General features: G+C 42.8%; 1 protein-coding gene across 2 annotated transcripts in view; it reads right to left on the bottom strand.

Moving 5' to 3' along the window:
- DSCAM (DS cell adhesion molecule) overlaps positions 1-14,300 on the bottom strand; it is a 491,025-nt gene that overhangs the window by 80,700 nt on the left and 396,025 nt on the right. For both annotated transcript variants that reach the window (XM_068155247.1, XM_068155248.1), the window contains exon 20: positions 4,305-4,438. In XM_068155247.1, the coding sequence (XP_068011348.1) occupies positions 4,305-4,438 (134 nt within the window). The remainder of the gene's footprint in view (positions 1-4,304; positions 4,439-14,300) is intronic.

Here is a 14,300-nt window from a genome sequence, read left to right as displayed (position 1 = left end):
ATTTGCTATGAGCCCATGGTCAAATATTGGAACTGTGGCCAGAAGGGATAGTGTTCAGTGTACATGGAAGTGTTCATGATTTCACTAGACATGTCCCTGAGTAACCTGATGTAATTAAACATGCTTCAAGAAAAGGGTTGGGCTAGGCAACCTCCAGAGGAACCTCCCAAGCTAAATTCTGTTATTCTATGGAAGTTTAAAAATTGGAAATCTAACTGACCAATAAATACATATGACTGAAACCAAATACTGGTAGAGATAATGTGGAACTTCCAGAGAAAAAGAAACATATTAGATTGCCACAAAGTTGTTTCCTAAGTTAGATGAGGGAAAGGCTTCAGTAAAACTACTATGACATATTAGGCCATAGGCAGTATTGCATGTCCTTCATGTCTGAACACTTTTTATACACTGTTGCCCAAAGAAGTTCTGCTTTTAGTTTTCACTACCAGGAAATCAGAGAACAAGAGTGAGGGCATCCTACTCTGCATGTTAATATGAGTGGAATGAAGACAATATCCATCTGACAATGTCCTGCAAAGGAAAATCACTGAGAAGGAGAGCAGTCTTCATTTATCATCCTTTTTGCAGCGCAGTTCTAAGTATGTGAGTCCTTTCCATTAATCTCCAGGGATACCATGAAAAAAGCAGAACACTGATGCACAATTTAATGACCTGCTTTGCTGAAAACATCAGCTGAAGTCTGTTGCATACTTTTGCTCCTATCAGTGAATGACAGTCCAACGAATCACCCTCAACTTAACCCCAACAGCAACAACAAAAATGCCTGCATTTGTCTAATCAACAAACCAAAATAGATTTTCATGTGTGTTTCTGATTGAGAGATGCCATGCTGTTGTCACTCAAATGACTTAATTGGTCTATATGTCTTCAGCTCTTATCCTCTCTTTTCTTTCCCTGTCAGTTCCAATGCTTTCTCATCTCTTCCTGCACCAGGAAATCCTTCTTCTTAACTTTCATTTTCCTGCCTTATTTCTATGTTGATTTTTACCTGTTCTGAGATTGAGTTTCCCAGGCTGGCTAGCCCTTGCATGCTTTGTGTCATGATGACCTTTTCCAGGCACTTTCTACCACCTACATTTGATTTCATCTAATCCCATTGATTCCTCCTTAGGTAGTGTACAGACCTGAACAGAGCAAGAGGGTGGTGTAAAGCTTTTTCAAAAAGTCACCCAAATCTCATTTTCTCTTGCCCTTTTAAAAGCCTGGCAATACACATCTACAAGCTAAGTAGCAGACTTTTAGCAAAGTTAATGTGCACAGGTCTTTATTTATTCCCCTTCTCACTCTAATTTAAGACCACTTTCTCCTTCAACTGCTTGTCTTTGCTGATAGTGAATGATAGAAGAAGTTTCTTGGGATACACAGACCATGTCTGCAGCAGGTTTGTGTCACTACGAAGTTATCTCTGAGGAAAATATCTTTTTATTTCACAATCCTTCTAAAAATAAAACATAAAAAATAATTTTGTTGAAATAAAGTTGTAGAAGTGCATGTTATATTAAATGTGTTTCTTTAAATAAGTATTTAAAGATGTCCACTTGGATTCTGGAAACTAGCCACTGAGTGTGATCCTGCTCTGGCAGAGGGGTTGGACTCGATCATCTTCAGAGGTCCCTTCCAACCCCTAACATCCTGTGATAATGTGATCACTGCCATACTCACCACATAGAATAGAATAGAATAGAATAGAATAGAATAGAATAGAACCGAACCGAACCAGGTTGGAAGAGACCTTCAAGATCATCGTGTCCAACCTATCATCCAACACCACCTAATCAACTAAACCATGCAACCAAGCACCCCATCAAGTCTCCTCCTGAACACCTCCAAAGATGGTGACTTCACCACCTCCCCAGGCAGCCCATTCCAATGGGCAATCACTCTCTCTGTAGAGAACTTCCTCCTAACCTCAAGCCTAAACCTTCCCTAGTGCAGCCTGAGACTGTGTCCTCTTGTTCTGGTACTGGTTGCCTGGGAGAAGAGACCAACCTCTGCCTGTCTACAACCCCCCTTAAGGTAGTTGGTCACCCCCAAGTCTCCTCTCCTCCAGGCTAAGCAACCCCAGCTCCCTCAGCCTCTCCTCACAGGGCTGTGTTCCAAGCCCCTCACCAACTTTGTTGCCCTTCTCTGGACATGTTCCAGCAAGTCAACCTCCTTCCTAAACTGAGGGGCCCAGAACTGGACACAGGACTCAAGGTGTAACCTAACCAGTGCAGTGTACAGGGGCAGAATGACCTCCCTGTTCCTGCTGGCCATACTGTTCCTGATGCAGGCCAGGATGCCATTGGCCCTCTTGGCTGCCTGGGTACACTGCAGGCTCATGTTCAGCCTACCATCAACCAGTACCCCCAGGTCCCTCTCTGTTTGGCATCTCTCCAGCCACTCTGACCCCAGCCTGTAGCACTGCATGGGGTTGTTGAGGTCAATGTGCAGAACTGATACAGGAGACCTGCTCTGTAAAGCCACAACTCATGTTGATCTGCAAACACCAGTGAGAAGCAGTGTAAGAACTGTCCTTATAGATAGGTATTGTACATATATATACACCTATGGATATGTGCACATACACATACATACACCCCTTCATGCACACAGGGCAGCTATACACGCACATATTATAAACTAATGTGTACATGTAATGTGTAACCCAAACTACCAGTGCCTCTACCTTGGGTAAGGTAGTAATCCCCTCACATCATGCCATAATGAACACCACAAAAATATAGCAGTAAAATTCAGTACAGGGCAAGACCAGAAATAAAAGCAATTATTCTTGTCATTGTCTGTCACCAAGGTACTCTAAAAGGTACCCAGACAATATGCAATCTTCAAAAAACAGTGTTGCATATGAGAGAACACATCAGAGAAAAAAAATAGCTGAGGATGTTTATTTTCCTGGTGAGGCAAACGTTCTGAAAATTGTTGCTATCAAAGCCTCAGGAAGAAATACTGCAGCTTTGTGCAAGACAACTAGCAAGATCCAGCAGCACCACCTGGTGTTCTCTTCAAGCCTCTAGAAGTGCTTAATCCACACTCCGATCTGAGCTCTAGCAGCAAGGTCCAGTTCTGTAAGCTCTGATATCTTTAACCCTCTGTGTGCCATAGAAATAGACAAACCATGACAGAAAAATCTCTTGCTATTTTACATGTACACAGCATGCTTGACATAGTTTGCTTTGCATGGCTACAAATTAGTAGTCAGGAGTCAGTAGTCCCAAAATGTAAATGAAGCAAAGATATCTCCATCCCTTAGTTTTGGAAGTGACTGATAAATACTGTTTATAGTAGGATGCACCGGTTTAAGCGTAGCCATCAATGGATTTGTGTGTTATGTCCCATCTTCCTTGCAGAATTAGTTCACTTGCTGAAAGAGTGAGTTGGGAGAGGCTTCAGAGTCCCATGCAGACATAGTCTGACTTTGCTCGCTGTCAGCCATCTTTAAAACAAGCCTGGGCCACTTTGGAAATTTCCCTGTCAAACTACTTCTATTTCTGGAGCAAGATTTCCCTTGCCTATTAAGCTAATCCTGCATTTTGCAACTGCAGTGCACCCTTTGTTGGGAAGTCCTGCTCAAAACTGAATGAAAATCTTGGGTAGAAACCAAGTACGTTTTTCAGTGTAGTTTACAATAAATATGCATGGATACTTATGAAGAGCAATTGGCCCTTGTGTTTAAAGGTGGCTGGATTTCTTTGAGACATAGGGGAGGAGAACATTCTTTGAGGGGGAGGAACATTCCTGATACTCAATTCAATTTTCTCACAAGTAATAGCATGTAGACCTAGAATGGGCTGACACTCCAGACATAGGTAAACTTATTCAAAAGCAAATGTGTTAATTCATAAGTCATTATGTTTCTCCACACATGAATACTCAAACCAAAAAGGCAGAAATTTAGATGAACACCCATCTAAGTATGGGTACATAAACACCTGCCTCCAGCTATTACAGGGCTTCTGCAGCTGGTCCTTTAAAAGGTGCTTTCTGAGAAAAACAAACCTCAAAAGACATTCTGTTTCCATTGTGAGTTTTGGAGTTATTTATAATTCAGTGCTGAGCAACCCATGTTAAACAGTCCAGAAGTTTGATAGTTGGGAAAACCCAAAACCTATGCTCAGTCACTCCCATAGTCCCAGGGTCTCCCTTCACCCTTCCTTAAAGTGAATAAACGACAGGAAATGAAGTGCTGAGGAGAACACCAAGTACTGAGTATCTTCAAACACGCTGTTTCAGCCCCTCCAGTCAGTGCTAGCTGTCTGTGGTCACCCTGTGGGACTTACTGTGGGGTAGGGGTGTGAACAGAAGACTGTGTATTTCCGAATGATGCCGTTCAGCTTGAGGGGAGGGAGCCAGGACACAAAGACGGTGGAGGCGGAAGCTGCAGCTGCTTTCACACCAGCAGGAGGACCTGGAACTGGAAAATCAAGATGTGTTATTGCAGCCCAAGGCAGGCACTCAATTACCCTAGCAGATAGGAGGAGTGAAAAATGAAAAGGTTAGTGTGCCACTTCGGTAACCATGTCCCTGTGGATCAAGGTGGATGCCCCGTGTCAGGAAGAAGTCTCTGTGCCCTCCATGCCAGGAAGAAGGTTTGTGGGGCTGTGCCCCCAACCTGAAGAGGGCAGAGGCTCTGCTTTAGAGGGCTGCCACTGACAGTTAAACTTTTGTGACATATCACCTAGATCCTACATGCATGAACATGTATGGGCTGTGGCCAGTGAAACTGCCAAACAACATGTTATTAAAAACTGTCAATTTTGAGCACATAACTTGTGTCAAATTATTATTCATTGTAGAATTAACACACATGTGAACATTTTAATGGACATAGACAGTAGAACTGTGAATTTAATGAAGGGGAGAGTGAATGACCTGTAGTCCCATGCAGTTAGTACTGCATGATTTGGTTCATACCTAGCTAGTGGCGTGACATGTGAGCAGACATGTGGCCACATATTATCCTTATACCCAGCCTGGCCTTCAACTGCTCAGGCTTCTATCCTGCACTGCATATCTATTACTCTAATTACAGCAGCTATCTATGTAAACTGTTGAAAACAGAGAGAAAGAGGAAAAAAAGCCCCAAACCATCCTTTCTAAAACCATACAGAAAAAAATCCCCAATAGCAAGGAAATGATAAAATATAAGTACATAATCTTAATTGCATTTCTTTGCATGCTTTTATTTTGATCAAGACTTTAATTTCATTAACATATGTTATTTTTAATCACACATTACACTGTACAATATTCTCCAAGTTGGAAAAAAATTCCTTTGTGATAGGATATCACATTACAGGTACAGATCATGCACAAACAAAATAGAATAGAATAGAATAAACCAGGTTGGAAGAGACCTTCAAGATCATCACGTCCAACCCATCATCCAACACCATCTAATCAACTAAACCTCTTAAACACCTCCAAAGATGGTGACTTCACCACCTCCCCAGGCAGCCCATTCCAATGGGCAATCACTCTCTCTGTATAGAACTTCTTCCTAACCTCCAGCCTAAACCTCCCCTGGTGCAGCCTGAGACTGTGTCCTCTTGTTCTGGTGCTGGTTGCCTGGGAGAAGAGACCAACCCCCACCTGGCTACAACCTCCCTTCAGGTAGTTGTAGAGAGCAATAAGGTCACCCCTGAGTCTCCTCTTCTCCAGGCTAAGCAGCCCCAGCTCCCTCAGTCTCTCCTCATAGGGCTTGTGTTTCAAACCCCTCACCAACTTCGTTGCCCTTCTCTGGACACCCTCCAGCAAGTCAACCTCCTTCCTAAACTGAGGGGCCCAGAACTGGACACAGTACTCAAGGAGTGGCCTAACCAAATAGCTGCACTTAGCATCAGGATAAATAGTTGTTAAATTTCTGGGAAAAAAGCCTCAAATATTTTTCTTCAAAACACAAAAAAGCAAAACAAAACACCCCAACATTTTTTAAATGATCAAAATAATTCCATGGGTATTTCAATACTGCACATGGTGAATATGCATGTTGGAACATCCATTGGAAGTTACTATGCATGGTATTAAAGGCAAAATGAATCATTTGGATGGGCTCTGGTCTTTAAGTAGATTTGGCACATGTGGAATCAAATATTTTTGTCTAAACATCTTTGCAAATCAGAAGATTAGAATTTCAAACAAAAGTGCCATTACAATGCTTGATCAGCTTTCTTTACTTTCACAGAAAATAGGTATTGTGCAACACAAATAGAAAACTCCTTGTCCAGCAAGCTGCTCTTTGTAGATCATAGAATGGTTTGGGTTGGAAGTGACCTTAAAGATCATCTAGTTTCAAGCCCCTGACACTGACAAGAACAACTCCTACTGGGCAGGTTGCTCAAGACTCCATTCAGCCTGGCTTTGAACACTTCCAGGGTTAGAACCTCCACACAACTTTTCTGGGCAACCTGTTGCCATGCCTCACAACCCTTATGGTGAAGAATTTCTTCTAATGTCTAATACAAATCTAACTTCTTCCAGTTTGAATCCAATACCTGTGGTCCCATCACTTCCTGCTAGTATAAAAAGTCCCTTTTCAACTACCCTGTAGGCTCCCTTCAAATACTGGAGGGCTGCTATAAGACCTCCTTGGAGCCTCCTCTTCTCCAGGCTGAACAGTCTCAACCCTCCTCACCTGTCTTCATAGGAAAGGTGCTCCAGCCCTTTGAACATCTTCATGGCCCTCCTCTGGACCCACTCTAACAGTTTCATGCCCTTCTTGTGTTGGGAACTCCAGAGCTGAACACAGCACTCCAGACAAGGTCTCATGAGAATGAAGTGGAGGAGGAGAATCACCTCCCTCAACCTGCTGGCCACACTTCCTTTGATGTAGCCTAGGATACATTTGGCTTTCTAGGCTGCAGGTGTGTATTGTGAGCTCACGTTAAGCTTCTTATCAATCAACACCCCCAAGTCCCTCTCCTCAGCACCGCTTTCAAGCCATTCTCTACCCAGCCTTTATTTGTGCTTGGGATTGCCCTTACTTAGGTTCAGGCCCTTCCACTTAGCTTTGTTGAATTTCAGGAGGCTGACACTGGCCTGTCAAGGTCCATTTGGATGGCACCCCTTCTTTCCAGCGTGTCAACTGCATCACACAGCTTGGTGGTGTTGACAAAGTTGCTGAGGGTGCATTTGATCCCACTGTCGACGTCATCAACAAAGATGTTAACAGCATCAGTCCCACTGCAGACCCCTGAGGAACACCACTCGATACTTGTCTCCACTTAGATGGCAAGCCACTGACCACCATTCATTGAGTGTGATCATCAAGACAAATCCTTATTCACCCAGTGGTCCACCAAACCTACCTATGTTGTTCTAATTAAGACACCTGGATGCCATGGGGTACAGTGTCAAACCCTTTGCACAAGTTCAGGTAGATGACATCAGTTCCTTTTCCCTTGTCCATCAGCGCTGTTACCTCATCATAGAAGGCCGTCACATTTGTCAGGCATGATTTGCCCTTGGTGATGCTATGTTGGCTGCTACCAATCACCTCCTCATTTTTCATGTGCCTCAGCAGAGTTTCCAGGATAATCTGCTCCAGGATCTTGCAAGGCACAGAGATGAGATTAACTGGCCTGTAGTTCCCCAGGTCTTACTTTTTTCCACTTCTTGAGAAGGGGGGCTATATTACCCCTTTTCTAGTCAGTGGGAACTCCACCAGATTGACATGAATTTTCAAATAGGATGAAAAATGGCTTGGCAACTTCATCTTCCAGTTCCCTCAAGACAAGTAGATGGATCCCACCAGGTCCCATGGACTTGTGCACCTTCAGATTCTTCATATTTCAAACCTCATTTTAGCTTACAGTGAGTGGGTTTTCATTTTTCCAGTTCTTGGGCAGTGTGGTTAGACCCCTTGCTGTGGCAAAAAGTCTTTGAGTATCTCAGCCTTCTCCTTACCCTGGGTGACCAAGTTCATGGTTTCCTTCCCGAGATGGCCCACCTCTTCCCTAGTCTTTCTTTTATAATTGACATACCTGTAGAAGCTTTTAATGTTGCCCTTGATGTCCCTGACCAGATTTGATTTAATTCTGTTTGGGTTTTTGCTTTCCTGACTTGGTCTCTGGCTACTTGAATAACTTTTCTGTACCCCTCCCAGGATACCTGACCTTGCTTCCCTCCTCTGTAGGTCTCCTTCTTGTGTTGAAAAGTGTCCAGGAGTGCCATTTTCAGCTGTTGTGAGAGTCTAATACTTTCACCTTGTGTAATTACCTGGTTTAATTTTGTTATATTTTCTTAGTATTGTCAATCTTGTATAAATCCCTGTTGCATACAGTGATTCAACATGTAGTGTCCAATATGCAGTTTGTGTCTAATGATGGTGTCCAACAGATTTGTGCCATTAGCCAATCAAAACTTATGTCTATTGTAAAAATTGTTTAAAACTTCTTTCCTTTCCTTTCTTTTCTTTCTTTCTTGCTTTTATCTTTGATTGATGGGGTGGTGTGAGAGTCTAATAAGTTTGTCCCTCTCTATGTGAGTCAACAAAGATAAAGTGATAGCAGAGCCACTGGAAAGAAGGTGGAAAGAATCCTGTCCACCAATCCTGGATGCAAATCAGCTTGTGATTGCATCGTGATAACATGGGACTACAACAATGGACCCAAGGACCCAGCCATCACACCTTTAGGGCAAGATCTCCACCCATCAAGTACCCTGGGCAGGGTGATACAATGGGTTTTACCACCTGTTTCCTGAGGTGTAAGGAATGTGGGGAGCCTTGTCTGGATGGAGACGGGGTAGATGGAGATTCCCCCCGCCCCTCCAGCCAGGATCTTGCCCAAACATACAGCAATACACAGAACCTAAGGATTATTTCCTGCCACTGGAATTCCTGAGGGACAATATTTGAATACATACCTAAGGACCAAAAACTGTATAAAAGACTGGAACAACTTCTGGTTTGTGGAGAGAAACAGGAGAGAGAAACAGAGGAGAAAAACGGAGATGAAGCAGAACACAGGAGATGGACCAGGCCGCTGAGAAGAGAAAGCCGGGACAATGCTGCTCCGGAGAAAAGAAGCTGCCTGGAGGACCAAGCCTCAGCACCCTTTCTCTACAGACCCAGGCTGCCCAGAGGAGCCTCAGCACCATTCCTGTATCAACCCAACATCTCCCCAGAGGACCACAGCTGTTCTCCAGCAAAAGCCTCAGCACCGTTTCCTGCAGCACCTTTCCTCCACAGACTCAAACTGTCTTGGGGGGGATGAGGGGTGTGGTAATAATTCCTTTCCTCTACTCTCTCTCTTCTCTCTCTCCCTCTCTCTTTTCTCCCTCTCCCTTTCTTATGTCCACTTTATTTATGTAATAAATAGTCTAGCTGTTGATACTTTGGCCTCGTTTGTGCCTCTAATTTCACAACACGAGAATATTTAAAAGAACTGTGTCTCCGGACCGAGGCATTTAATGTCTCCGGACCTTGACAGCTGTGCAGGCCACCTGGCATTTTTGCCTGCCTTCCTCTTTGTTGGGATACATCACTTCTGGGCTTGGAGGAGGTAATCATTAAATATTAGTAGATAAATCCTTAATTTATGCTCTACCTCATTTAAATAAGTAGATATTAGGGTTGTTCAAAACTTTGCCTCATAAAGAGAAGTCAGACTGCCTGGGGTCTACATTTGCTTAGCTTTGTGACTAAACTATTTCAAGTTCCAAAAAGCACGTATGGAGAACTTCCATTTTCTATCTGTACAGGTACTACTGGAAGATGTGAGAAAAATGACAGACATGCACTACTCAGTGCAACATTTCTGCATGTGCAATTTCTATTCATAGTGTGTTGAGAAAGCTAATAAGGCATTAAGTGAGAATGTCAGGGTTATAACTGCATGCAAACCCAGCCCCTTGCTGCAAAGGGGCTAATTCAGTTAGCAGTTCTATCCAATGCAGAGTAAATATTGATGCTTGACAGCATTCAGCTTGATATTTATACCCAGCTCATTAGAAATGCCATTTGCTCTCGCTGCTGAAGAGTAGAAGCTAGCTCTCCAGGGTAATTACTTAAACCACAGGAGGATTCCTTTACGGTTAGTAATGTTTCTGGAAATCACTACAAATAGATGTATGAGGTTAAAGTAATTTATTGTTAAATTAGGGTGTGATCTATAGGGACAGGTTCTGATGGTAATTGGTCATGGCTGTCTGCTGTTGAGGGATTAACTCAGAATTCATCTAGCACTTTCCAGCCAATGGACAGATGTGAAACACATTATTTATGCTGTATTACTGTCTGGTATACAGGCCAGCAGAAAGAGGGACTAGAAGGAAAGTCAGGAAGCTGCATAGTCAAATTTCTAATCCAAGGACCCCTCCAGGTTGTTGCGGAGGGGTTGGGATCAGGCAAACGTTTTTAAGGTGGTGACAAATTCATTCTGATAGCTCATTTGTTACATCTCTTTTTGTTACATTGTCTTTCTTTCCTGTGCTGTGCATATGGAAATAACCACGTGTGAGGAAGTGTTTAGATTTCCTTAGCAATAATTCTGCAGGCTGTCATCTGATGCCTTACAGACCAATCACTGTTCCCTGTCCAGAGGGTAAAGTCATTGTTCAAAGTCATCCCCTAGACCTAAGTAAGATTAATATGAGTTAGCTCAGCATTAACTGAAACATTTGTTACTGTAAATGGGTTCCTTGAGAACCTGAAGAAGTTATGATTGGGGAATGTGGTGTCTGCCCTAATTTTCAAGAGGAAACACTGTAGTCTTGCTATGCTAACTTAATGGTATTTTCTCTCATTGCCATTGCATCCCATAGCCTTACTAGCTTCAGTCATTATGAGAGAGCAGTTTCAGGACATCTGGGCTTTCTTATTGAATTCTCCATGAATCTTTATTTAGCACATTGATTCCCACAGATCCCAGCAAAGACAAGCTAAATGTGCACTATAGCGTAATTTCTTTTTTTCATGGTCACCTGGGGTAAAATAATGGTAAAAAGATAGAGAACAACTAGCATTGAGCAGAGAGAAGCTAAAGACTGCTTCTAGACAACTTTGCAACCTTGCAGGGAGCAGCTCTGGCAATTTTAAGATCAAAGATGGCCTCATTCCTCAGACAGCAAGGCTTTGAAAGACATGGAAATAGCACGCTGCTTTCATGTGGAGGAGAACACTTTGTATTCTTGACAGCACAAGTGAAATTCTAACACAGAGAAAGCAATTATACAGATACGACTAGTCTGGAAAATAGCATTTAGATCTGCCAGATAATGGGGAGGAGCTCCAGGAACTTTCTCATTCCCCTTTCCATAAGCAGAGAGATTATCACCATTTTTTTTCTTCACAGTACTGAACAGCAGGGGAGGTAAATTTAAAGAGCATGGTATACCCAGGTGTGATATCACCAGTATAGCAGAAAACTGACCCCTGCTCTATAATGGGCTTTTAATTTTGCACCACACAGGACCATGCTGTTGACAGTTACAGTTACAAAAACCCAAACAAAATAAACTGACTGCTGCCAGTAGTGCCTTTTCTCACACATTCATCCTGCCTATGGTTTATACCTGTGCACGCCAAAGTACGTTCACATGTGCTGCCCACCTCTCATTTGCTCTGAACTGGCCTCAGAGGAATGACACCACTTCTGCCAGATCATGCTGGGTAAAATTTAGTACCCTGTACCTTTTTTTTTTTTCCTTACTCAAAAATATAAAACTGGAGATCTGTGATAATGGGGGGAGGGAGATGGGGGGCAGGGGATGGGAAATGCATTAAGGAATCATTAAGGGCAATTTTCCACCACAGTGCCCAGGTGATGAACTGAACATCTATCCTCATCAGCTGATTGAGCCAAAGCAGAGGCTGCTTCCAAACAGCAGTGAGCGTGCACTTGAATAGATTTATGTTTACTCATTTTAGAATAACCACAAAGCTTCATCACATGATATCTGTACATCCATCTCTCTCGTGTCAATTACTGGGGAGCCTGGTGTCCAGTGTGAGAAAGGAGAGAAGAAAAATCCTCCTGGATTCAGGCAGTTTTACAACGAGGCTGACAAAAGCGGGTTAGTGTTATTTCTCTGTCTCTACAGCTAGTCCCTGTTGCTCCCTTTCAGCATCTTTCTGCTTGCTCTGAATGCCAAGGAGGAGATGGAAAGACAGCACTGCTTCACTGGTCAGAGGTGCTGTTTCAAGCACTGGGCTTGTATGGGGAGCAAATTTGCTGTCTCATGCTACAGTTTTCTCACGTTGGCATTTGCAGCACAGAAACAGAAAGGAAATTTGTCACGTGCCCTACCCCCTATTCCGCTCTCCTATTGCTACAAAATGGAGTGGCTTTTGCAACTGTGCTTTGAACACAGCGAGGAAGAGAATTTGAAAAACTACTTTAATTTTTAATGATCTAGTAAATTAGGTTACCAGGTGAAGGGAACAAACAGCTTATTAGAAATGATAAAGTGGAAAGGGTAGGGGACAAACCCACAAAGAATTCTTTAAAAATGGCCATTTCTACTTGGTGGTTTTTTTCTGCCAAGAGGGATTTCAAGAAAAGCAGTTTCTTTTTCTGAGGGATAATGGGGGATAAAAGGTAGACAAACCCCATAAATGTGATCACATTGAAAGGGAAAGCTCATTTCATATTATTTGCTAGAGATGTTTCTATTTCCTAAGCTGATCAGCAGCAGTGTCTGACCTCTGGTGTCTAAAATCAGTAACAAACATCACAAGAAATTGAAGCAGCAGCTCATTTCATCTAGGCTGAGTACTTCATTCCCTGAGTTACTCTTATTTTTCATACTGGAGATTTCAAGGCTGCCAAAGAAATTTTGGGCCGATGTGTCCCACTGAACACCTACAGGGGAGTCACAGGAAGCTATGATTTGCCTTTCCACAGCAACAGTGAAGCATGTTACACCATTGATTCTGCAAAGAAAAGTTTTCCCTCATGTAAAAGTAATGAAAAAAAAGAAATTAATGTCTCAATATAGCCTCATAGTAGTAGTGATGTGAAAGGCTTGTCGGCCACTTACAAATATCTCAGATTTACAGATTTTATTAGAGGAGAGTGGAATATCTCATGTCATAATCTTAGGCAGAGCAGGTTCGCAAGCAGAGATACAAGGTTTTGAGATATAAGCCCTGTTAAGATTGCAATTATTTTTATTTCACGTGCTGAGAGTGCATTCAAACTGACTTCAGGGCACCTTCTTTTACATGCACTGGAATTAGCCCTCCTGAATACTTGTCTACAGGAGACTTCCCCTTAGAAAATTACAGAAGAAATGTCTGCTCCTCTGAGGGATGAGGCACATGTTTGATGTGTATAGTTTGGCAATGTAAATGAGCTTTTCCTACTTATCTTCCACAGCCTTAAGGCTCTTGAGACTCAGGACTTCAATTTTGGCTTATCTTTAACTGAAGGCCTTTATATATTTCACTCTAAACCTCTACTGACTTGAATAAAAAGTGGCGGAGCTGAAGCAAAACACGAAGTCATTGTATTTCCTAGAAAACCTGCCAGTTTAGTTTTATAGACAAAAGATTTAATGAGTGAGACCACTAGTAGGCATGAGAAAACACCTGAAAAACTTAGTTGTCTGCTTTGGGTGAATTATTGCTGAACTGGAATTGCTGAACAGGAGGATTAAAGATGAGAGACAAGCCTTTGCACAACAGCCAAACACGGTCTGCTTTTATATACACCCCACATCCCAGGGCCTCTCTGATCTCAAAGGGAGAGAGAAAAGAATCACTAAGCATTAGGGGGGAGAAACTAGAAAGAGGGAGTTAAGGGGAAAAAAATATTTGGGGATTCTGATGTTTCAGAATTGTTGCAAAATGGGTCAGAGGAGATGGACAAGTGTATGTTTTGAGGAAGGGAGCACTGGGCACAGTAACTCTTCAGACAGGAAATCGTGTCATAAAGCAGCAGGTTATCCATTGCACTCCCGGCCTGAAAGGAGGAGTGAAGAACTCTACCCACTTTGCACCAAGAAAGAGTTGCTTTATGCTGGATCTTTAGAGGATGTCTAGGGAGGTTACAGAGTCCTCTTCACTGCAATTTCTAGAGAAAAGGTTAGTAAGCATCATTGATGGCTGAGATGTACCTGATCCTCTTTAGAGCAGAATAATGGCCTTTGTTAGGTGTCAGTAACATTTCAGGAGCAGTGCATCACACTTGTCCCCAGTGAGAGGCAGAGGTACTACTGGCACCACTTCTGCTATCTGACCAATTCCAAAAGCTGAAGGAACCTCTCTGAGAGACAAGATATTAGGTACACCCAGGCAAGTTCTATCACATTGCAGCTCCTGTCAAGTTTTTCAC

This window comes from Melanerpes formicivorus, unplaced genomic scaffold (assembly GCF_026170545.1).
Source record: "Melanerpes formicivorus ecotype bairdi unplaced genomic scaffold, bMelFor1.0.p_v2 SCAF_30, whole genome shotgun sequence".
NCBI classification, from domain to species: Eukaryota; Metazoa; Chordata; class Aves; order Piciformes; family Picidae; genus Melanerpes; species Melanerpes formicivorus.
Note: the sequence above shows the minus strand (reverse complement) of the source record. Positions and strands in the feature narration are given on the sequence as shown.